Raw genomic sequence first — 25447 nt, 5'->3', positions numbered from 1 at the left:
TCTGCATAAAAGAATAATTACAAAATTTAATCTTGCCCATAAAGAAATGTTTAAAGATAAGAAGGAGGAAAGTTAGATTTGAATCATTTTAAGACATGGTCTATCAAAATGTTATCTTCAGCTAAGCCTCTGAAAAAGTCCAAAAGTGATCATCATAAACTAAGGCAACAAACAGAAAGATGCACCCATGTGGGCACACGAAGGCTGCTGACTGTAACACATGTGGAGTACATGCAGCTACTAAGGAGAAGAAACAGGTATTTTCGCCTCCAAATAGCAGAGGCTATAGGGACCTAGGGTTAGGGGCATAGGGTGCAGTCATTCCTCTAGCTGAAGCCCCCATCCCTTTTTTTGAAGCTACAACACAATGAAGCAGTGCCTCGAAAATTCACAAGGAAAATTATGTCCAACAAAGTATTATTTACCCAACCAAATTATCAGTCAAGTGTCAAGTTAGGAAAGAAAAGGCAGCAAAGTTTAAAAGTCTTCCTCCCACACATATATATTTTTTCAAGAAACTACTAGAGGAGTTGCTCTACTAACCAAGAAAGAGGAAGAGAGGCGATCCAAGAATTCCCAGGAAGACCAATGGGCAAAAGAAAATACTAGGATGAAAAGTGTGTGGCAGGCACAGGAAGCAACCAATGCAGGCTGCGGAGTTCCACGAGAGATGTAATCAGGTAAAAATAAAAATGACAGCCACCTCAAGCTGAGAGGAAATTTACACTTCCAAATGGAGATGAATCAGTGACGGTACAGAAAAAACTAAGGAACAAAAACAGTTATTTTTAAAAACATCATTACAATTAACTCCAGGAAAAATAAAACCTTATAGAAGGAAATGTTACCACAGTATACTGGACCTCGGTGGTGACAAATACTTACATATTCATAAAATGTACACATTGACCACAGACAACCAACAATTGTGTCAAAACTGTACTGGAAGTTAGGGAAAGGACAGGTGCACATAACTGGGGCTGGGTGCTAACAGCGTAATTAATCTAAATCATCATTTTCCATAATAGGAAGTCTACAGATATCATCTAAAATTGAAAAAAAAAAGAAAGAAAGAAACAGAATAAGCATGATATAGTAAAATGCCAGAAGTAAAAAAATTATCTACAGGGACTTTGAACAGGGAAAGGGAACAGGGAGGGAACAAGCAGAGAAATGACTTTTTTCATTATAAACCTTGTTAAATCCAACTTTTTAAAGTAGATACATACATTATTTTAACTTAAAAATTTAGCTTAAAAATAATTTTATAAAATTATGATAAAGTGAAGAAAAGCAAAGTAAAAATTAATCCATTATAATTTCAAAATTAAGATTAAAAGTTTTAACAGAAATTTCTCTTTAAAATAAATAAAAAGAACACAAATCCTAATACAACCAGTGTAAAGAACACTAGATTCGGGACAGTGGGTCTCCTTAAACGCATTTTGTCACTAGAATTCTTACAGCATTCTGCCTCATGATTGAATTCATTTTATTCTCAACCAGCATTCTCTATATGGTTTACCTAAAATTAAATTATGTTCAGTAATTGTCATTTCTCAGATTCAAGTAAGATGGCCTATCACATATACGTGTCACCCTGTATTGTACATTATACACATATACTTAGAAGTAGTATCCTGCCTCTCTTCAGTCTTAGTCCTATAAATCTCCAGATGCTCACAATGCCACGTGGAGTATATTTTGAATGGGTAGAATTCCTTTTTCTTTTTTCCAATTTCTTCATAAAGCTTATGAAGAAGTTAATTTTTGCTTCAGAGATCCAATTACTTTACTATTAGAGGAAAATGAACGCCTTCAAATACTTTATTGTTACCTAAAAATTATTTATAACAAAGTATTTCAAATCTTGATGATGAACAGGTCAGTGGCAATAAGTTATTTTTAGATTTTTAAATCTTGATTATGTATTTTGAATCTGGTAAAAATAAACTAACGATGCTAATACAGCAAAGTGATTGCCTTTTCTTCTCTCTGGAGGCACATTTCTCTTATGATCATTCCCTCCTTTATTCTAGTCTATGTACTCAATTTTTCATAACCAAACCATTCTAATGTTCACATTAACACTAAATCTAAAAAAAATTTTTTGGAGCAGTAGCATTTATATCAAAGGGCATTTTTTATGGTCATTGTCCTAACACCAAGGAGTATAAATTTTTAGGAATAGTCATAATTTTTTCATACAGCCAATGAATATTAATAGGTACTTACTAGGTTGGCTACTGGCAAGAATTCAAAAACAGAAAACTCATGTTTTCAACCCTCAATAAGCTTAAAATCTAATAGAGAAGTTAAATACTCACAGTAAAAAGAAAAACAAAATAGCAACAGCAGCAATCAAGCTCAAATCTGGAGCAAAGTAAGGGTGCCCACAGAAAAGGCAAATTGCTGAGGCTTACTCTAGTTCCTGATTCTACTATTCATTTCCCCAGGGTTCTTTCAGAAGCTATTAAAGAACAGAGAAGAAGTTGCATAGATATGTGCAAACCTGAAAAGGATTAAGTAATACCTTCTAGAGCATGAAAAAGAGCTAGTACTGAAACTGCTTTCTGCCACAAATAGATCAATATCTTAAGTCACTGAGTGCTATGTTCTTGAGAATTTATAAAGACCATTTGCGCTATTATTAAAAATAAAAATAAAAAACAAAACAGTAACAGTTTTATGACCTAGGGTACTGTGGGTGTGAGGGAGTGCATCTATACATATTAAGTACATAGACACAGTAAATTGTCTTCCCCAGTTAATGATTTCATATCATTCATGAAAAAGGTACTCTGAAGGAAGCAAACAGAGAATGACAAAACTATGGATTGTTTTCAATAAATGGCACAGAGTAAAAATACGGAATGTGAAAGTATATAGAACTGTGCTGTGTTCTGGATAACCAAATCTGAATATTGAAAGGCCGTAACAATACTTCAGTGTATTATCAAAAATCCTAAACATCTATTTCACATTTTGGCTTTACAGTCACAGTGTTTTACTTTTGCTATTGTTCTCTCTTGTGTGAATTTTTTTTAAGTGGTAGCGATGATTATCACATATGTAACTGCCTGAGTGGGAAACAAGCGAAACAGAACCAAAGAACATGGCGGACCATTACCTTGAATATATTAAACAAAACCTTTACCTTCTAGTAAAGCATGATTTCTTCCAATGCATTTCTCTTTTCTAAGATTAAACTCAGTTTCTCCACTCTAACCATATACACACACAAATTCCTTTTGCCCAAATGGGATCCTAGTCCATCCTAGTATCTTCAACAGTGTTAACTAGGTAATTACTTTGAAAATATTATTACAAATATTCTTAAATGGTGAATAATAACAACTTTTAAATTCTGGATTGAAATCAAGGTAAGGAGTAAGAAGAAAAGAATAGGTAATTTGTCATAAGTTATGACAAATACAAAATCACCAATACTTTTTAAAAGCAACTTCATGACAGCATGTGTAAATTAGGAAAACAGTATTTTTAAGCAAAAGCTAAGTATAAAAATGTCTTTAAGTGTATTTTAAGTAAATAAAAGGGAGAGAGATTTTCATGCATGAAATTTTTCAATAGTATCCAATAGTCACGGTAGAAAGAACCAGTTATGGTTCTACTAGGCAGATCAGCATTTTCCTGTGTTGGTAAAAGGCACAAATTGAATACCCCAATGGAAAAAAACATTATGAAAACTAGACTGGCTTAAGGTGAAAATAATTTTCTTTTCTATTTTCTGTAACACCTGATTCCTACCTTGTCTTTATAAGAAAGGGTTTTTCCCTTGTTACTACTATTGTTCTTGTGTGTATTTTTTCATGATAGTGATGGTGTTACATATGTAACTTGCCTGAGTGAGAAATGAAAGGAACAGAACCAAAAGGATCTTCTGGAGGATGGTTATGTGGAGCAGAAAGTGGCTCTATATTCTTATCTGAGGATGCTCTCTCCTCGAGCCTGTCTGTAAAAATAAGATGAAACAAAACAAAAAATAAAATAAAAACAAAACAATCTTTACATTTTAAAAAAGCGGCATACAGTATAAATAAAAGTGAAAACTAAACAAAGCAACAGCCTTCTTGAAAAATATGAGATTCAAAGTTCATTTGTTTAAGTATCAGGGGGCAGTCCTGAGTTTAATACATATTTGTTCCTACAAAGGTGAATTTAACAATATAATCACAGCGCTAGATTTCACTAAATACAATTAACCTAATAAATAACTTAGTTTGGTTTATTTAAATACCAGTTGTCCTTAACTTGTAACATATTGGATCTGAAGTTAAACTCAGATTATTAAACAGAGACATACTGGGCAAACTTTCTCTGAAAATACACATGGAAAAGATATTACAAATGGTCATTCATTCATAAAATAGGTAAATACTATTTCTCAATAGCAATAAAAAGTAATTCACTATATGCTACTTCATTTTATGTTATTGTTCATTTCTCATATTACTTGGTTAAACCATTCTCATACATACAAATACAAAGATAAAGATATTTCTCTACTAAATTAAAAGCCTTAACAACAGAATTCACTTTTTCTTTTCTTTCAACAAACAGCTGAGCATCTAGTATGTGCCAGGCACTGTTTTAGACAATGGGCAGGCAACAGCAAACAAAAAGAGGACTCCTGCCCTCAAGGAGTTTATATGCTGGCATGGAAAAACAACTGATCAACAACAAGCATGAGAAACAGAGACTGTTAAAGCTAGAGAGAAAAGCGTAGAGCAGGGTAAACGGAATTAAGGGAGCAGGCATAGGTTGCAGCAATAAATCGAGTGAAGTAGAGTGATTCTAACAGGCATCAAGTGAGAAAAGACTCCAAGGAGGCAGGAATAGATACCCGGGAAAGAACACACCAGGCAGAGGCAGCGCTAGAGCAAAGGCTCGAAGGCAGGAGCAGGTCCGGGGTGTTTGAAGATTGAATGTATCCTAATTCCCTAGTAGTGATTATTTTTCCCTGCTCTTAAACTCTGCACATCGCAGGCACTTAACCAGTTGAGAACTTCCGGATTTTTGTAAAACGTCTCTCTATCCTCTGATTCTTGGTGATCAAACATGCACTACTAGGGACCCATTCTGCCCTTACAGATATTTTACACATTCTCAGGACTATACTTTTCATGTTTAAGGAATGCTATGGGTAAACTACGCTGATTTCATGTGAGTTCCAAGGGATGGCAGGATGGGAAGGGAGAAGAGAATTAAAATTCTCTAAAAATGACTTGTAACTGCAAAGAGAAGCAAAAAGCCCCAAGCTAAAGCAGCAATCTCCTCGGACAGTGCTGCTCAAATTTATGTGCATTCTAATCACCTGGGGAGTTGTTACAATGCAGATTCTGACTGGCTGGTTCCGGAATGGATCCTGAGATCCTACAATTCAGCAGCTCCCAGATGACTTGACACTGCTGGTCCAGGGAGCACAAGCTTGAGAAGGCAAGGCCCCAGAGTCTACAATACCCTGAAAATACTTAATTATTGCTACAGACAACTGAGTCTTTAAACAACTCTATGATACAATTATCAGCTTTTATGGCTAAAACTAACTCCGCAATATTCACATGAAACTTTAGGTTGTTTACATTTTTACTTAAAACTTTGTTGAAGCACTAATATTTTACGGCAACACATCTGACAACTGATTTATACACAAATAAAACTTCCAAAACTTAACAGGTTATTTTCAAATCTAATACAGAAATAGATAATAATGAAAATTTATTTTAGATTGTTCTTTTTCAAGATACTCACTGTATACTTAACTCAAGAAATCAGTAACAAATGTTGACTGTATTATGAAAAAAGCTTTTTCGTATTTTGTTGTCCAATGCCTATTATAGAGAAGTTAGTCTCATAGCATCTTTCTGAAAAAATAAGGTTGGAGAACACTTTCTATAACCAAGGGTGTGTTTAATTTATTGTGGCGGGAAGCCACAATCAAACTTTAAGGAGCGGCCTAAGATTCACTAAGTCACAGAGGATACCTGTGGGTTACCAATTTTATCAGGCCCTGATAAAACCATACTTACATACGTACTTGTATTTAAGTATGCAGTATATAGGTACTTAGGTCAAAATTAGGACCAGACTTCCTTCCTAAACCATCTGCATCATAATTGCCAGGACTCCTGTATAAAAATGTAGTTACCTGGGTCCTACCACAGACCTAATGGATCAGATTATCTGAGTAGGAGCTTGGGAATCTACATATTAACATACTCTCCAGGTTTATAAACCACTACTGTTCCAAAGGTTTCCAGTATATAAAAATGCAAAGTTACCACTAAGGTTCTTTGAATCCTCATGCAGTGGTGTATTATTTCCATCAATCTATGGTAAATTCATGGTAAATGTATAAACAGCACCATGTAGTTATGACAAGAGTACAAACACTAACATGTAGGGGTAAACAAATATTTTTTATATATGGGGTCCCCATAATTTAAAATATGAAGATACTGTTCTATGCAAAGTTCATTTATCCAACTATTTCAAAACAGGAAGCAGAATAAACTCACTATAAAATGAACCATGTTCTCATTGTTCCACAAAACACAGGACCAATTTTTCCATGGAGGTTTTTTTAAAATCATTTAGATTTCTAAAGTTCACATGATAACCTGGGTCCCACCCAGGGCACAAAATAAAAAATAAACATACCTATTAATTTTTTAAATTATCAATTACCTATAAATAAAAACTAATGAAACGGTATGTAGAGTTTCAAATATATAGTCACCCCTCAAATGTATTTAAGCTCCATTTTCAAAGAACTGGTTTTCTTTTCATTAGAGCAAAAGTTGAGCTTGATTTGTCCAATATAAGGAAGCTTACCTCTCCCTGCCTTCTCAAAATTGTGTGCTGAATAAAGACAGTATCTTTTCAAGAATTTTAACTAATACAGATGGCAAAATTATAGGATTTTAAAATCCTAGAATCAAATTGTATTTCATACTATCATCAGAAAATTAATATACTCCAAAAAGTTAATTCAACAGCTTCCATGGATGACTTGAATAGCCAAAAGGTTAAAGAATAAGGTTTAAAAGTACAATCTTCATCTGATCTTTTGTCACTGTTCTAATATACCTGAAAAGTTCTGTAATTCTGCCCTCAAGGAACAGTGATAGGTCTGAATCAGCTTAAAATGGTGAGTGTTAATGTTTTACAACAAACTAACTATACATACAGATGTTTACACCTACTTCATACTGTGGCTTCAGAGGAAAAAAAACAACACATTCAGTAGAATATGCAAAGCAGCCACAGTCTTTAGTTTCTTCTACTCTTCCTTTTAGTTATTTTGATGCAATTTTAAACAGAAATAAACAATTAAATCCACCACCAACAAGAAAACAATATTCCATCAAGTATTATTTTTAATTAACATGTAGAGCTACACAACTACTCAAACAAATGCAAGTTAAAAATTTTCCCAAAGCAAACACCTGTATTCTAATTAGTGTTTAATGTATCAAATATTTTGACAATTTGATTCTTCCAAAGTTTACATACTAACCTGGATACTTTAATACAAAAGACCATGAAAAATACAAGATTCAACTTTAAAAAATATTGAGACTAGCTTTATTAATAATGCTTAATTTCGATTTAATGTTTTAGTCTTAAATAGGAACAGATAAAAAATTCCAAACCATAAATATTGTTACATTGAAAGCAAAAGCAAGAAGAATTTGATTTATATTTTATATGTTAAATCCCTTTGCCAGCTGGATTCAACTGTTCTCTTAAAGATCACTAAAAAACAGGTTTTTTTAATATCAATTACTAATATCTTAGAATTTTAGTATCTCAAAATATAATTTTAAAATTACCTTCTGGAAAATACACACAAGTAAAATATTTCCTAGACAGCATATCCTTTTTCTTTTATAAAAAAAATATATAACCACGAATCATTTTAAAATAAAATCTCAAATGGCAATGTTTTATTCTGAACAATCATTACATGGGCAATCCCTATATTTTTAAGGACCATACAAAAACATATTCAGTTTCTCACTGGAAAGCTTTCATAAGCCAAATATAAAAAATCTTAGAAAGGACTCTGAATAATTGTTGATAAATATCTGTGCTGGGAAAAAGGTAAATTTGATACTTCAAATGCATTGATAATTTACTTATTCATTTTGGAAAAAGTTAATAGGGACAGAGGAACCAACCAGGAATGACCAACAATCAATTTTCATTGCACTGTTAGTCGACTGAAACTCTTAAGGTTCTAGAAAAGGTCTTTTGTCCATCAGTGTAATTTAGACCCTATCAAGTACATCAAACATTAGATACCTTATTGCTGTGAGTGAAAGAGGTGCTAAAGATGATTCAATATCACAATTAAGTCAAATCTGAGAGGAAATCGTTCTAAGCTATATTCTACACATTACTAATTTCTTTATTGAAGACATTGCACCTTTTTTGAACCCCATTATTATGACCATCAATTATTAAAGGAAAACAGACATTTTTCCATCTCTTTCCATGTCATACATCAGTTCTGCTGTTGATGTGTTTGTCCACAAAGCCCCTTGTATTTGGTTTTTTAATTGCCAGCTGAGAAACCTGACAGTTTAGATATAAGTTTTAAATGCTGGTTATAGAGCAACAACCTCAGAGAAGTCAGAGCCCAAAGACTTATACAGAAGGTAAGAAAAGCAGAAGTGGCATTTATGGAGTGCCCAAACTCTTTAAAGACATTATTTAATCTTCTTGACAACCCTATCAGGTAAGCATCATTAATATCCAGTTTATAAATGAGTACATGAAACAGCAGTTAAGTGACTTTACAGAGTTAAACCTAGTTAAATGGCATGGCCAGATATCAGAAGTCATGTTTTCTGGTGCTATGTGCCAATTTAAGTATATCGTCCTTGTGACAGTGATTTCAATAGCTCAGGGACCAACTAGGCAGTTTCCCAAATGGCTGAGTTGCTCCAATTCTGATCTCCAGATAAAGCTCCTCCTGCACTTTTATTTGGAACTTAATATCTTTCCATAACTAATACTGCAATGAAGTCTGAACTCTCTTTGGCATACACATGTGCATGCAAACACATACACAAATTACACATGTAATCAGACCAAGTTTGAAAGAAATAGCTAGTTAAGAGTTTTTCATGCTAAATCAAATTTTTATGAAGTTAGGTACACATGAATATTTGTATGCCATTCTTGCCTATGCAAAGTAACTAACACTTGGGTATCATTACAAATTCTAGGGAGCTTGTATTTTTATAAGATACAAAATATTGTGAATACTTTACCCACTGCAGAAATTCATTTTCTTTATTTTTTATTAATTAACTTTTATTGGATTGTAGTTGCTTTACAATGTTGTATTAGCTTCTACTGCACAGCAGAATGAATCAGCCACACATATACATACATCCCCTCCCTTCTGGGTTTCCCTCCCACTTAGGACACCACAGTGTTATTTTTTAATAACAGGGGAGAGGAGTTTTCACCCAAAGAGAAGAAAATACTGATTTAGCAAACCCTAGTTACTATCCTGGTCAGAATACATTAAAATGAATATTTTAATTTTACCTTTTGCTTTAAAAATAATCCTATATATTACAATAGTTGGTTATCCCTGTTATCTCCCTACCATCCCCCTAAAGGAAAGAGATACTTTACTTCCTTTTTTAAAACCTTGCTTTTGGCACCACTCAACATAAATTGTAGGAAAAATGCCAAACAAAAACGTGGTTTTAAAAAAAAAAATTTTAATAAAAAAATGTAAGATTAGTTTTACCAAAGTTAACAAACCTTTATTAAAGGCTCAGAACTCATTTTTATATCTGCATTTAATCAATTTAATTTTTCATAATCATATAACCAATATGTAAAATACAAACTTAAATTCCAAACAACTATGTTTACATGATTTCAGGGCATTTATAAACTTTACATAAAATATATACCAATTTGGAACAAAGTACTTCATCTAATAAATGTTCTCATAAGGCCAGTTACCTAAAATAAAACAGAAACTAGGAACTATAACCTGGGGCCATTAAGACCTCCTTTTCACATGCAAAATAGGGAAACACACTTGGCACACGCGCCCGCATACCCCCAAGACTCAGAAACCTGGTAATTATCTATAGACTGCAGGAGTGAGCTTTTTGCTACTGTTTCACAATCTCCTCAAAACACTCCAAACAATCCTTTTTCAAAAAATAACTTCTAAAATATGTGTGGCAAGCCTTGATATCTATATTAGGTAGTTTAAGAAAAGGCAATGACTGCAAGTAAAAACGTTGAGATATCTGATTTAAAATGGAAAAGAATTTATTTCACTTTTGCCATACCAGGACAACAAAGCAGCCCTTTCATGTCACCAGTCATTAAAAGGGCATTACAAAACATTAACATAATGTAGTAGCCCATGTTTTCTTTCAGGCATTTTCAAAGGGCATCTCAGACCCCAATATCTTCTACTGAGTGTGCAAGAAAACAGAGCTGCAAAATGCTTAGTAAGGCAAGATACTAATGTTTCCCTTTTTATTTGAACATTAATTTTTCATTTTTTGGAGATTTCTGAGTTAACATTCAAAGATATGCGGTATTTAAGTGTTCAGAATCAGCATATTATCAGCAATCTTGGGTTTAATAGCTACTATCAAGCAATTGATTTCTAATGCACACAAAACAGTTTGATGGTATTTGTAAAAGAAGATGGCCTGAATTTTGCCCTCAAATGCACAAAAAGAATTTTCTCTTTACCATCCCCAAACAGTCTTTGGCCTTGCTGAATAATTACAGAGCTGTTATTTTACTGTGAAGCAAAATAAGCCTTCAAGTGTCCCTTACTTGATCTTAGAAGGTCAAATTCTCTGTCCAACAGTTCCTCTTCTGTTAACTTGGAGAAATTATCCTCTCCAAAAGGATTCCACCCTGACATATCAGGTGGGTTACTGATGTTCTTCTGATTTGTAATATTTGCAACTGCCTCTTTATCAGCAACTGACCTAGGATAAAAATTAAGAGAGCAAAAAAAAGAGGAAAAAAATACATTATAATAGTAAATTCTAAAGTGTCCTAGTTCATACCTTATAAATACTTGGAAAAGCAGATCATTTTATTATGACGGAGGTGGCAGGGAAGGGCATGGATTGGGGCCGAGACCACGTGGGATCTGAATCGCCTCCGTAAACGGCCACTAGCTGTGTACCCTGGGCAAGTTCCTTAACTTCTCCTCAACTTCCTTATCTGTGAAACAGGAGTAGCGGTAAACCTTGTAGGGTTACTGAGAAGATTAAATGATTTAACACATGTAAAGCAAAGAGACCATAAATAAATAAGCACGCAATAAATATTAACTATTATTATCACAGTGAATAAACCTTAAAGTGAAAATCAGTTGCCATATCAAACAGTATCATTCTAAAACCATTACTGAATAACATGATCTTATGTCCTGGTTATGCTGAGACACCACAACAATCTTCCTTTTGACAAAGGCATTCTCTATATAGCTACCAACAAAAGGCGAACTGCTAGAATTTGTTTATGAATTGCCTATAACTAAAGAAAGGGTTATTTTCTATATAATAAATTATTCATGGTGTTTGAAGTATCTATAGTCTGGAGCCTAGGACTATTGGTTCTGTGACAGTTATCTGATGGGCCTCTTGACTTTTAAGAGAAGATGAGAGTTTAAAGGCTTCTTAACCTAAGAATACCTGGATACCTCTCCCTCAACCCAGCCTGAAAATAGAGCATAGGCACAAGGCAGTGTAACAAAGTTGTCAAGTTCCTTTCATAATTCAGACCTGATCTTCTAACATTGGTAATAGAGGGAGAATCTCTATGTGCTTTTAAAGAAATATCTCAATTTTGCAAGCCTTGACAGAGCCCTTAAATTCACCTTCCCCTTAGGAGCGCACTTTCATTGCCACCACACAGATCAGATCTTGAAAGGGAAGAAAGGGCAAAAGCTGCCCATTTAATCCCCTAGCCCAAGCCCCTTCAGTATAGTTGAGCCAAGAATGGAATGTTTAAACACTTACTGAAAGCTAGAATTGACCAACAAGTAGATAGTCTTTCTTAGTAAACAGAAGTTAGGTATCTTATAATAAATACAATTCAGTTTAGAACTCACTTTGAGAATGTACCAACTGCCAAACCTCCATATGACAGAATCCCATCTCTAATTCCAAAACTATCTTTAAGGACTTTCCGAGTTCTAGAAACACAGATCAGAGAAGCTAAAACTCACAGAGAAATGGGCATTCCCTTCCTGCCTGTCAATAATCCTTTTTAGAACTTTAAGATTCCCTATCTGAATCATCTTCCTCCTGTTCCTGGAATGAATTTATGGATTCTTCTTCATACACTGTAACTCAATGAGGGGCTGTCACCTTAACATATACTTTAAACATGTGTTAAAATATGTCTACAAGTTCTTTAATACTTCCCCCTTCAAAGGGTGGAACTGAATTCCCCTGTGCTTGAATGTGGGCTAGATCTAGTGACACAATTCTAACAAATGAAATATGGTGGAAGTGCCAATGTGTAACTTCTGAGACTAGATCATAAAAGGCATCACAGGTTCCTTCTTGCCCTCTCTTTTGGACCACGTGTTCTGGAAGAAACCAAAATAAACGATTCCTTGTTCAAAACCATCTTTGATTTTGCCAAAGAGAACACTCAAGCAGCCTTTTAGAGAGATCCACATGACAGAAAACTGAGGCCTCCTGCCCATGTAATTGACCTTATAAACAGATCCACCAGCACCAGTCAAATTTTCAACGGACTGCAGCCCAAGCTAACATCTTAACAGTAACCTCATGAGACACTCTTTCCTGGTCATAACCATACAGCTAAGCTACTCATAAATTCCTGATCCAAAGAAGGCATGTGAGATAATAAACGTTTATCATTGTTTTAAACTACTAAGTTTGTCAGATGAAGACTGTCTTAACATATAACCTAATAATTTTCTTACCCTTAAATGCTGCTGGATGTTGCTAAGCCTTATCTACAAATAGCAGTTAGCAGAATTAACTGATGGAAATGGAAAGAAGGATGGAGATGCAAAGGGATCAGAAGAGGGGACTAGTAAAAGAAAAAGGGGAACTCTACAAAAAGACGGGCTCTAAATCAATTCAGGAGCCGCTCAGGGGCTCCACTCCATGATAACACCCACTCCCATAATAATTTCCTTTGTATTCACTGGAAAAATACTTGCCTACTGGCACTATAAGAGGAGTCCACTATGGTTCCAACCTGAGCTGGAAGCGATGAAGTGTAGGACACTAAGGCTGGTGAGAACTCTCGAGGGGAGGTGAGATATTCCGGTGATGCCTGTTGTTGAGACTGCTGATGCTGAGCTAGCATTTGCTGCTGTAAGAAAGCCTGGTGATACTGCTGCATCTGAAACATAAAATGCCATTATACAAAACAACGCTCAAGGTCACTAAAGCATGTCAGCATCTCACCTATTTACTATGCTCCTTCCTTTTCACATTGGCAACAAAATCAGAAACCCGAAAAACAATTTTTATCTGAAGGAGCAGCTCGCTACTAGAAAACTACAAGATAAAATAAATCTATTTAAGAAGTTGTTTAACTGGACTTATTGTAGTGATCATTTTGTAATACATACAAACATCGAATTATTACATTATCTACCTGAAACTAATATAATCTTATGTCAATTATACCTAATTAAAAAAAAAAGAAAGAAACTGGAAAGTTAGGCTCACCTGGCAGGATTCAAAAATTCTCCTTTAAATAGTTTAAGAAAAAACAATACAGTAGTTTAAAGTCACTTGGTATGGTGGTTGCTGTAAAAAAGGTCAAACTATTCTCTGAAGCAAATGCAATTTTCCTTTAGGTTTCTTTTTCTTTCTTTTTTTTTTTATTCAATAGACATTTGTCAAATGAAAGAGACATATGACAAGAGATCCTGGGTAACTGATCATCTCCTTATACTATGAGATAAGAGAAGAAAACTATCAGTTAGTTACTATGTGCCAAATTCAGGTTCAGCCCAACGTAAAGCTGCTTGAGGATACAGCCCTGTCTTTGATAAAATACATGTTAATTAGCTAAATTGAGTTGATTCTGAATTATTAAATTCTGAATAATACTATTTGTATTGTGAATTTCAACACTGGAATGTATACTCAGAGAAAAATCTCTAGAAATTATAGAACACTTACCATTGCAGGGTACTGTGATGCAGAAGGTTGCGGCTGATACATTGACTGCATTAAAAACTGTTGTTGAAGTATCTGTTGCTGTTGCACTGCATGTTGATACTACAATTAGATAAACAAATTCATCAATATTACGCATGCCTTTTTTGTGCAATAGCCTTTTTTTACATACTGATCTTACCATAACTATGACTTGGGTACTCAACAGTCTAAATACTAATGTAAATACCTGTAGTCAGTAAGTGACTATAACTTAACTCTGCTTATTGGAACTGGTTTCAAAATTATCAATGAGACATAATAGATTCAGCTAAAAACATTTCCAGCACAGTTTAAGCATGTCTGGAAGAAACTGAAACCTAAACACATCTGCCAGCTGAAGAAAACCCCTGAAGTGACTTGTGTCTAGGAATCATTACAGTAAATTCCCACTCTCCTATGTCTATCCTTCAATATCTTCTGGTCATCCAATGGCACCCCTATTTAACTACCCTCCACTCTGGGTCTATCAGTCAATACTAGAGGACGGGTATATCCATGAGAAATATCATGCATACAATTGGCTCAAAAATAGCTCAGGAAATGATGGAAGGACGATGATGACAGCGATTCAATTTAAAATAGTTTAGTGAAGCTAGAAATGTGCAGGTTCTGATGAGGCAAAGGACAGACTAGAACTTAAGGTCATATTTTTCTATGTCTCTTTCCAACTGTAAATGCCAACTCTATACACACACACCCCACCCCCCAACACAGGCAAACAAAAAAAAAAAAAGAACAAAAAACCCAAGACAATGTTACTTCTGAAAGCCTAACATCACCTTCCCAACAATGACATTGTGAGTCTATATCTATGAACTCAAAATGTAACCTGAAAAAGATAATATTCATCATAAATTACAATACTTATTCGTGACGCCACATGACTGGGTGAACATAAAGCTACAATGCAACCTATTTCAACAAACTATTCTTAACTATCTCGCAGAATGCAAACAAAATATTCTTTAATAATGAGGAAACTGAGAAAAATGTTTACTCCAATCTACAGTTCAAGGTACCCATGATACAAAAGGGAATTCACTGATATTCAAGAGTGGCATGAATTCCACAACACTACTGTATCTCAAGTGACGAAAGAATCACCTGCTGCATGTAAGTATCCTGAAGTAGCTGCTGCTGCTGCTGCTGCTGCTGCTGCTGGTGAGGGGGACGATGCTGTAGATGAAGCTGCTGCAGTCTCCAGTCTCCCTGCTGTAGCTGCTGAAGTACTCGATGCTGCTGTGGAGGCTGCTGAGTGGGCCCCTGACCCAGTAACATCTCAGGGCCATTTCCAGGTCTCAGCGCTCCTAAAAGAGGTTTCCAAAAACACACTCATGATTTCAATAAAATGGCTGGATTTCAAAACACTCACTTCAATAATCATTAACCAAGGCATTCTTATCCTTATTTTATAGAAATTTCCATATGCATATAGTCTAATGGGATTATTTATTATAATAGAAGTACCTGCGAAAGTTAATTTTGTCAGCTACAACTCGTGAACAAGTCAACATCTTAGAAGCACTTCATCTTTCACACTTCATTTCTCCATGTACAAAGCAACGCCAGCTTGAAATGTTCCACACTTCTCAACTCTATCATTCACCATCACGAGTCTACATCTTTGCTGACATGATTCTCTGTCTAGAATGCCTCTTTCCACCGCAACTCTTCTTATCCTTTAAAGTTTATCTCAAATCTCTCTTCCTTGTTCCTTCCTTTAGTGCTTCCACTCAGTTTATGACATTTCTTTCCGCCTTGCACATATTAATTGTTTACATGGCTATTTCCTAACTAGACACCTGAGGGATGGGGTGAAGACTTATTTATTATTTCTTTTAGTGCCCCAAAGAACTTTTCATATAACAAATGTTCAATAAATGCTACCGTAGTGAACTTAGTAACACTGTCTCCTAAATGGGCATTTATTTATAAGCTTGATAAATTTATCAATTTATTTCATAGGAAAATCCTACGAATAAACTTTTGAAATAACCAAAAAAGGATGAGACACATAACTTCAAAAATAGGAAATGCAATACACTATAATTTCTATATTCTCTTCCAACAATTTACTATAAATTCAAATGTGACTGCTTAATCCTAAGGGGAGAAAAAGAGGGAGAGTGCAAGGAGAGAAAGAAGGATACTTTTTCATCAAGGTTAATGTTTTCAAACCTCCCCAGGCCTTAAATTCAACACCTCTATGAAAACTGTTATATAACTATTTCTAACTCTTCCAATTACAAGGAAATGACATGCTCATTTTAATTATTCTTGAAAATGTTTATAAAAATACAAGAAGAAAATTAAAACCATAATTCTGCCACACAGACATAACCACCACTAGCCTTTCAAGTGTATTTCTTTCCAGTCGGAAGGGTATTAAAAAGTTCAGCTCCTCAGGTATGCACTCATCATTTAGGGCCCTGATGTCTAGCTGGAGAACACTTGCGGTCGCAAGGGAAGCCCAATCACAAGCCAATGATCATCATGCAATAACTCATGGAGCTTCCCTCTCACCTCAGAAACTGCAACTTCTCTTTAGTGCTATCAAGCTGAATAGAGCTCCCTGGTTCTCAAGCCAAGGCCACAGGGCACCGGAGAACTCCCCAAAAATACCACTACAATCCTACATGAAAACCATGCTTTCAAGTACATCATTAAATCCTCATACTATTATTCCTCATTTTGCAAATGATGAAATGAAGGCTCAGAGAAGTTCAATAAATTCATGAGTTAAAGACAAACGATACACTGGAAGAAAATATTCACAATATATTTGGCAAAAAACTAACATTCAGAATACGTAAAAATAAAATCTTCAGAACAATAAAAAGTAAATAAAGGCAATCTCATGGAAAATTGCAAAAGACAATTCACACAAGAAAAGAAATGTTCAGTAAACATGAAACAGTGCTGTTAATCTCAGGAATATTACAATGAAATCAAAAATGTTTCACCTGTCAATAGGGAAACATTTTTAAAAACTGATACTATCAAGTGTTGGCAAGGACAGGGATAAAAGGACACTCACACCTTGTTGGTGCTTTGGTGTAAATTTTTGAAGTCTTCTTTGGATGGTAATTTGGCAGCAATTTTAAATGAGTATACTTTAATGTTTTCCTCAGAAAAATGATGACATGAGTCCATTATAAAGATGTTTACCACAACACTATTAATAATAGCAAATATTGGAAATAACCTAAAGTTTTATAAACTATGGTACATTTATACTATGAAATATCATATACCTATTAAATATCATATACCTATTAAAAACTACATGGTAGATCTATATGCACTGACATGCAAAGCTCTCCAAAGTATATTAAGTTTAAAAATAATTCAAGTTGTAGAGAACTATGTATAGTGTGAATCCATTTGTGTTTAATATTTAACCCAACATGAATTTTTTATTTCTGTGTATATACATCCAAGAACATAAAAAAGGACATGGAGGATCTATACCAAACTACTGCTAGCTTACTCTGGGAAGAAAAAGAATGGGGACTTCTACATTTTTCTGAATAGTACTGTATTGTGTGAATATTTTTTAAGAATTTATTCATATGCTACTTTTTATATAAGATTTAGTGGGTAAAGAAATGTTAAGACATGTACATATGGGGGGAAAATAGTATTTTTTTTTTCAACATAAGCTAGAAGCATGTACGAAAGAGAAATGCTGCCCCTGACGTGGAGGGTAGGCCTGACACACCTAGGTCTAGGTGTTCTCCTGATAAACACAAACAATTTTACAGAACACTAGCATCAGACAAGGCCATCCAATGACCATGATGGATCAGGACAAGACTATCCCATTATCATGTCTCAACACTGACAAAATCAGGAACAATGTCCAAACCACAAAAATGACCAAACCCCTCTCAATCCTGGCTCATATAACTGAATGCTGCTTCCTTTCCAAATGAGGCTTTTCCTTCCCTCCTTCTAGATAATGATAATGATATTATACCCCCACTTCCCCTAAATTACCTAAAACAAGCCCAAATGCTTTAATAAGTCTTTTCAGATACCTTCTCACTGAGACACTCCCACAGATTTCCAGGGTATCTGAGTAATAATCCAAATTTATTCAAATATAAGTGTGTTCCCTAGTGGTCTTTGGCTGAAGGGCCAAAATATGTGATAGGTAAGACTAACAGCAGGATTTCCCTGGTCCAATGGTTAAGTCCAGTGGTTAAGACTCCGCACTTCCACTGCAGGGGGCATGGGTTCGATCCCAGGTTGGGGAACTAAGATCCCTCATGCCACATGTCGCAGCCAAAAAAAAGAACAAATAATAAAATTAAATAAATAAATAAATAAAAACAGCTTTATTATTAAAAAAAAAAGACTAATAGCATCTCCAACACAAAAGGTAAAAAAACGGAAAATAACTTTGAATGCTAACTGTGAAAGAGAATTTTCCTAGATACCATACACCTTGTTATTTGCTCTTTATAATAGACAGAATGGTTGTTTTCCCATTTTACAGAAGAGAGCGGTGAGGCTAAAAAATGGTAAAATGGGAAGTGGACATAAAAGACTTCAAATTCCCCTCTTCTCCCTTTTCCGCAGAATATTCCTCTGTCAGGTATGCCTGATCACCACAGGCATGTTACATCAGATACGTAAACACTGCTTCCCTAAACATGTATTTTACTTAATAGTAGTAACAGTAAATATTTAAGGACATATTATGTGGAGGCATTATAGTTAAGTAGTCATTTAATTCTCACAACAGTCCTATAAGACAGATACTAGTATTTAACACATTTTACTAAGAAATAGGAGAAACAGGATTCAAATCCAGGTTCATGAGACTCAACATGTAGGCTTTTAACCATCAGTTTCCTAATTTAAAACATACTAGTTGAAAACATTTTAATATTAAAGTTTTGTAAGGCTAGAGTTTCAAATTCCTCCTTTCCAATAAAATATTGAATTCTCTATACTCTTGACCAAGTGTATCAACCTCAAACCCTACTAGTTGATGACTCCAGGGATAAGCAAGTTGTGAGCTTTTCGTAACCACACTTTTATGTCGCCAGTAACTTACCTTTGCTGACAACGTTAGGAAAACACTTAGATAAGTGTATTAGACATTAGTAGCTTCATGTTTCTTAAAGCATTATGTGATATATCTACTTCACAATATTAAGTCTGCCAATAATTTACACTGCAAGGAAATCAAGCCATAATAGGTTTATGTAAATTAACTAAAAATGGGATGAAGTTGGCAGGGCTGTATTACCTTTTGGTCTGTGGTTACCAAATTCACCAGGAGCTGGGACTTTAACAGGTGTTGCTGAACTCTGAATGGTCAGCACACTGGGAGTGGAAGTAGTAGAATTCGCCTTTGGTCTCTGTCTTGGTGCGATTGAGGTTTCTGTTGGTCCAATGGTATCTGTTATTCTACAACAGAAGAACACATGTCATTCCAAATATTGGGATCATTTCTAATTTACTATTTGTTCTAGAAAGCATCTATTTCAACGGACATATATTTATTATTACTGATGATCATGTTAGTCCTCTTGGCTTCTTCCTAAGTCTCATTTTTAAGTATTAAATGTTTAATGAAGATAAGAAAGTAAATAAAATAAACCTAACCAATTTCCTCAACCCAGATTGCTACCACTCATAATCTGCCACTGAAGCTGGCAGAAAAAGCATATAAGATTGCTCTTTAAGGAGATAAAATAAAGGAAACAAACAGGAGTCTTCTCAATAAGGTTTGGAGAAAATTGAGAGCCAGCTCTAAACCAATCAGAGAAGTGAAGATAAGAAACAACAAGCAACAGTCTCCTTTAGCTTGGACTCTTGGCCTAATAAAAAAAGAATACACCCTAGGGCATGTAAAACAAAAGAAGCCAAAACTGTGAACTGGTGGAGCTACCAGCTCACATTCAACTTCTTGAATCTTTAACTTTGCTTTACTTAAAACACTGAATGGAAATTATATAAAACTTTTCCCACGAGGACTTAGTTTAGGCCACAGATGTGAATAGTCAAGTGGAAAGCATAGTTTTGGAAGCAAGAGACACTAAATATAATTTGAGAAGACATAGACATTTGCTTTTCTCTTTCAAAAAAAAAAAGCCAGGAAAAATCTTTAACTTACATATTTATCAACTCTGCTTTCTATAAATTCAAACACTTTTTAATAGGGTCTATGTTCACTTTTCCAAAGGATTGCAATAAAATCTCTCTACCAAGTTCCCTTAGCACATTTTCAAATGACCTAACACTTAAAAACCTTGCATACACATGCACTATCAAGCACACACCTGCGGCATTTTGATAAAGTCCTATCTACCATAACTGCACAGATCTACAGTTCTTTCCTCTCTCTGGAGATACCACAAGAGGGAGCCCCCTCAACAACTATCTCATAAAGAAAGGATGTGAAATTGAAACAAAAGATTTTGGAAAATCATAGAAATACACTGTATGTGTGCTGTTTTCTAAAAATAATATTTCTGTTTTAGATAGGATGGAGATGCTACAAGTCCTATGAAAACAGAATTTAAAATCTATAAAAAGATCATGTATACATGTAACCAATTATATCTCATTTAATCTAATTATTTATTGAGTTCAAATTATGGATGTGGCACTCAAACCAATGCTGTACTCCCTAAACTCAAGCAATTTGGGGGAAATATTGTATACCATCTTTCTATTTGTCTACCCATTCTTTGTTAAGTGTGTAGTATAGGCCAGACCTCACCCTGACTTGTTCCTGCGCTAAATCACTCCACTAAGGATTCACAACACACCTGAGCACAGCAAACCTCTGAAAAGCATATTAAAAGTTCTGCAGACTTTGTTTAGTCTAGCATTTCCTAATTTATTTCACTAATGTACCAATATCTATTATACAATTACTGATATCCAGCAAATAGGGCACAGTACCCTGTCTTTAAAGAATTTACAGTCTACCTAGGAGGATATGGCACATGTTCATGAAAATATAATAAAACATAAGACAGAAAAAATAATCAACACTAAGCTAGTACTGTCAAGAGTTTCATGGAGGAGTAATTTTACCTTTAACCTAACTTGGCTAGAGAAGGCTCAGGTGAGAACTGGAGGTACAAAGTAAATATGATTTCATCAGACAATAAAAGAAACTAAGCAGTCTGTGAAGAAACGGGAAGAAAATGCCTGGGCGGGTTAGGCAAAGCGAAAATATAAACTTAACTAAAATGAAAGAATGAGTAATTACTAGTATCAACACTGCTACGCAGCCTCATTTGCACTATTATAGCAGACACAGAACTGGTTTTTTGCTTCCTTCCTTTCCTTTCCTGCTGACTAACCTGAACAATCTTCCTAAAACACAAACATTCTCTTCTCTTAAAATTCTTCAGTGTTTCCATCTGCCAGGGCAGTGATTCTCAACCCTTCCATCTTTAAAATATAAATCACATAAGTTTCACGTGTTTAACAGTCCCAAGAGCAGATGCAAATTTTGGGAAGGTGGAAGGGGGCTTTTAACAAGTGAAACAAAAAGTGCCACAGATTAAAGGCAGGGCAGGCAGATAATACTCCTAAAAGCTTTAAAACATGTAAATAATGATACTGGCTAGAGATTCTCCACTCCCTCCACACCCCCCAAAAAACCACGCCTTTTACATGAAAAAAAAAAATTAACTTTTTAACATTTAGAATTTTTCAACTTCTTTACTGATACTATCAATAAAAAGTAAACACTATTGACCAATAAGCACCAATGAACCCTATTTTTTTAGTGTACATAGGTATAGATTTAACATACTATTCATAGTACTGTGGATTTCAGTTAATTATTTCACTATTTCATTTCCTTATAATTATATAGCTATAACTTGTGTCATGGTGAAAAGATAATCAGAGCATTACTGTTCAGTCAACTCATGCTTTTTAAAAAATTTATATCTACTTAAAGATTTAATCACTGACAAAATAATTATTTTAAAAGACAAGTAACAATAAAATTCAACTAACAAGTCCTACAATAATTCATTATGAGCACTCAACTATAACAGCAGTTGCTAACTACAGCTATGGGATGGGTAAGACGGTCAGTCATGCTGGATCCCTGCGAGTTAGATGTAACTTTACTACTTTGTCTTTTACTCAAAAGAATATTTTAAATTTAAGTGAATGGATATAATATCTTTAGAGTGAGGTCATATTTTTTTTAAAAAGCTAAGTCATTCTCAAGTGACAGTTCAACAATTTACAAATAACAGATTATAACACATCTCACAACCAAGTTACAAATAGTAGAATTGATTGCAAAGTTGAAAATTCGCCGACCTAAAGGCCAAAATCCAAATTTCTCAGCATGACATAAACAAAGTTGCTCATGACTGACATTTACCTACCTCCTCAGCTTCATTTCCCACCACTCCTGAATACGTGCCCTTATTATGCCCAGCCTTGCAGTCTCACAAAGGCTATTCTCGCCTCAAGTGTCTGCCTGCTATAGTTTTACTCCCCATCATTCCAAGTGACTAGACTATTCATCCTTCAAGAAAGAGTTCAGCAATTCCCATTCCCAGGGAAAGGACTCTTCCTGTGCTCCCGTCTTCTCTGCTCCCAGTCTTTCCCCTCCTCCACTCTCAGAGCTGCTTGATTATCAAGTTGTAATCGTTCACCAGTCTATCTTCATTTGGATGTGAACTCCTTGGAAATAAACACTGTTTCTTTTGTGTGTGTTCTCAGCACCTATATCTTGCATATAACAAGTGCGTTACAAATTTTTTTTATGTATTTTATATCAAATAAAATACTTTGCATAAGTAAAATACAATACAAAAAAGCTGTGACTAAGAAAGCTCCCTAAATGTAAAATTATGCCTATCTGATAATCTAAAATACAGCCCTGCTTATTAACTTTTAAACTCAAAAAAAAGCATGAGGAAAAAGATGAGTCATTAATTCAATCATTAGTCAGATTTAGGTCTTAACCTACATAATTCGTATCAAACATTCATGTAGTATATAACTAAAAATTATTTAAAACATTATATTTCTTTATCAGTCTTAAAAGTATTACCATTATAACCACTCATTATAAGTTACACATGGCTATTTTTTTTTTCTGTTAATTAAAAAAAGGCATACTAGCTATTAAGTAAAACATAAAATTTCATAAATTAGTTGCCATGTGATGAAATGACAACTCCTCCCCTCTTCCTGCCCCCCCCCCCCGCCACACCCCGCCGGTAAAATGACCCAGTGTAACATCACCAGTTACACAATCACTTTGTGATTGCTGAGAGGGAGGGGTTCAAGTGCAACTGCTGTCAAACCCTGTTATCTCATATAGAAAAGCTTATTCTGTACTTGCTCTCTAAACTCCATACCACGGTGCAATAAGGAATACGACACTTTTCGTTGGTGAAGATGATATTTAATCAATGACATTGGCTAGGATTAAAAACAAGAACTGTCTTCTTTTTTTTTAAACGCCTTTTCAAATTTCACCATAGCTTTGCCTACCTGGCCTTTATTTGGCTTTTCCTAGAAGCTGCTTCACTAGCAGTCATCGGTTCAGGAAGAGCTGAAGGAATAGGAGAATTCTTGGAAGAAAAAATAAAACTTTTCATTTTAGTTTTTACTTCAATTGCAGAAAGCTTTATTTAAACACCACATATATATTCTTAAATTTTAAAAGGACTGTCTGCGAGATACTACTATTTCTTCACCTCAGAGATCTATAAATTGTTCACATATATTTGCAAATACCAGTGCATATTACACAAATGTCACTTTCATATTTGTGTTCCACAGAAACCCTTGGAAAATAAACAGAACAGTATCATTATATTCACTTTACAAATGGGTAAATCTTGGGTATAAAGGATTATATTACACCTGTAAATCAATGACTATTTCACACTTTGGAAGAAGCAGCAAACACCAAGCACATGAATCAAGTGTTGCTTTACACACTGCAAGTCATTTTCATGACACTGCTCGTCAAGTCTAGAAGCTTCACTTGTTTGTTTATGTTCTATAACATCTGGCTTATATTATAATAAGTACTCAATAAATGTTTGCTGAGTGAAAAGCTAAAAATCCAGGCAAATGTCAAATAAAGCTACTTTCATTACTAGAATGTCAGTAATGACTTTTAGCTTCAACCAAGAATATATTACACTGACATAGTAAGAACTTCAAAAAACAAAAAGGGAAGGTACCAAACTCCTTTTTTCTCAGTGGGGTGGATTAAGTTATACACAAAGGAAACCTATAAGAACAAGTCAGTCCAGAATGATCTTCACAAAGTTGAGAACAGCTTAAAAATCACTGGTGATTCTAGACCTTTATTAAAATTAGCAGGCTTGCCATATACTGTTAATCTGATGTAGTTAAGTACAGTGTGCAGACACCAGATACAATTCAAAGCCTTTGAATGGTATTAACTATTACCTACTCAGCTTCCTTGCACCAGACACTGGTTTTTACATCTATTATTTCTAATCCTCATAATTACTATCCCTGTTTTACAGAAGAAGTAACAAATACTAAATAACTTCCCAAAATATACAAAATCAGTCACTAATAAAGACAGAATTGAACCCAGTTCTCTCCATTTACAACGCCTATGCTCTTTACACCAAAGGTAACCAAACTTTCTCAGTTTACAGAGTGCTTAGTATCTCAGTAATTTTTCATGACACCATGGCCCCATCCCGCTCCCCCAAAAATCTAACAGTCCTGCTTTTTTCAATAGCTAGGCCCAAACAACTTAAATAATAGTTTGTGCTGTGTCAGACAGATGTCACTGTGTTCCCCTCAAAGATGCAAAATATCCTGCAGTGCCTTCAAGTCCACTGTAGCTCCCCAGAGCACCGCAGTGCATAGTTTGACAACTGCAGCTTTATATCAAAAATACTAATCATGAACACACTATGAGACCACCTGTTATAAAATAAGTAACTCTGAAAGTATATATATCCGCACATGATGAAATGGATTTTAAATTCATATCCTACTTGAAAAACTACTTACATTGATGTTGGAGACTGGACAATCCTTTTTGGCAAATTTAAATGCAAAATATGACACTTGAAATATATCAGGTCTATGCTCTGGATCTGGTTCAAGCATGAACCCTGCAAGAATAGATCAAAATGTTAAGAAGTTTCACTGAACATGGAAGCCATTAGGGGTATGTTAAAAGGATAAAATAT

At 34.7% G+C, this 25447-nt stretch overlaps 1 protein-coding gene across 4 annotated transcripts in view; it reads right to left on the bottom strand.

Annotated features, from left to right (window-relative positions):
• Window positions 1-25447, bottom strand: part of BMP2K (BMP2 inducible kinase) — a 115979-nt gene that overhangs the window by 10854 nt on the left and 79678 nt on the right. For 2 of the 4 annotated variants that reach the window (XM_057726106.1, XM_057726108.1), the window contains 8 exons: window positions 25266-25369; window positions 23751-23830; window positions 19510-19670; window positions 15354-15556; window positions 14211-14309; window positions 13235-13419; window positions 10855-11012; window positions 3863-3973 (listed from right to left, as the gene is read on the bottom strand). In XM_057726106.1, the coding sequence (XP_057582089.1) occupies window positions 3863-3973; window positions 10855-11012; window positions 13235-13419; window positions 14211-14309; window positions 15354-15556; window positions 19510-19670; window positions 23751-23830; window positions 25266-25369 (1101 nt within the window). Of the gene's footprint in view, window positions 1-3861; window positions 3974-5335; window positions 11013-13234; window positions 13420-14210; window positions 14310-15353; window positions 15557-19509; window positions 19671-23750; window positions 23831-25265; window positions 25370-25447 lie in introns of those variants that run through there. The other 2 variants (XR_009052532.1, XM_057726107.1) reach the window with 2 other exon arrangements.

Source organism: Hippopotamus amphibius, chromosome 3 (genome assembly GCF_030028045.1).
Source record: "Hippopotamus amphibius kiboko isolate mHipAmp2 chromosome 3, mHipAmp2.hap2, whole genome shotgun sequence".
Lineage (NCBI taxonomy): Eukaryota > Metazoa > Chordata > Mammalia > Artiodactyla > Hippopotamidae > Hippopotamus > Hippopotamus amphibius.
Note: the sequence above shows the minus strand (reverse complement) of the source record. Positions and strands in the feature narration are given on the sequence as shown.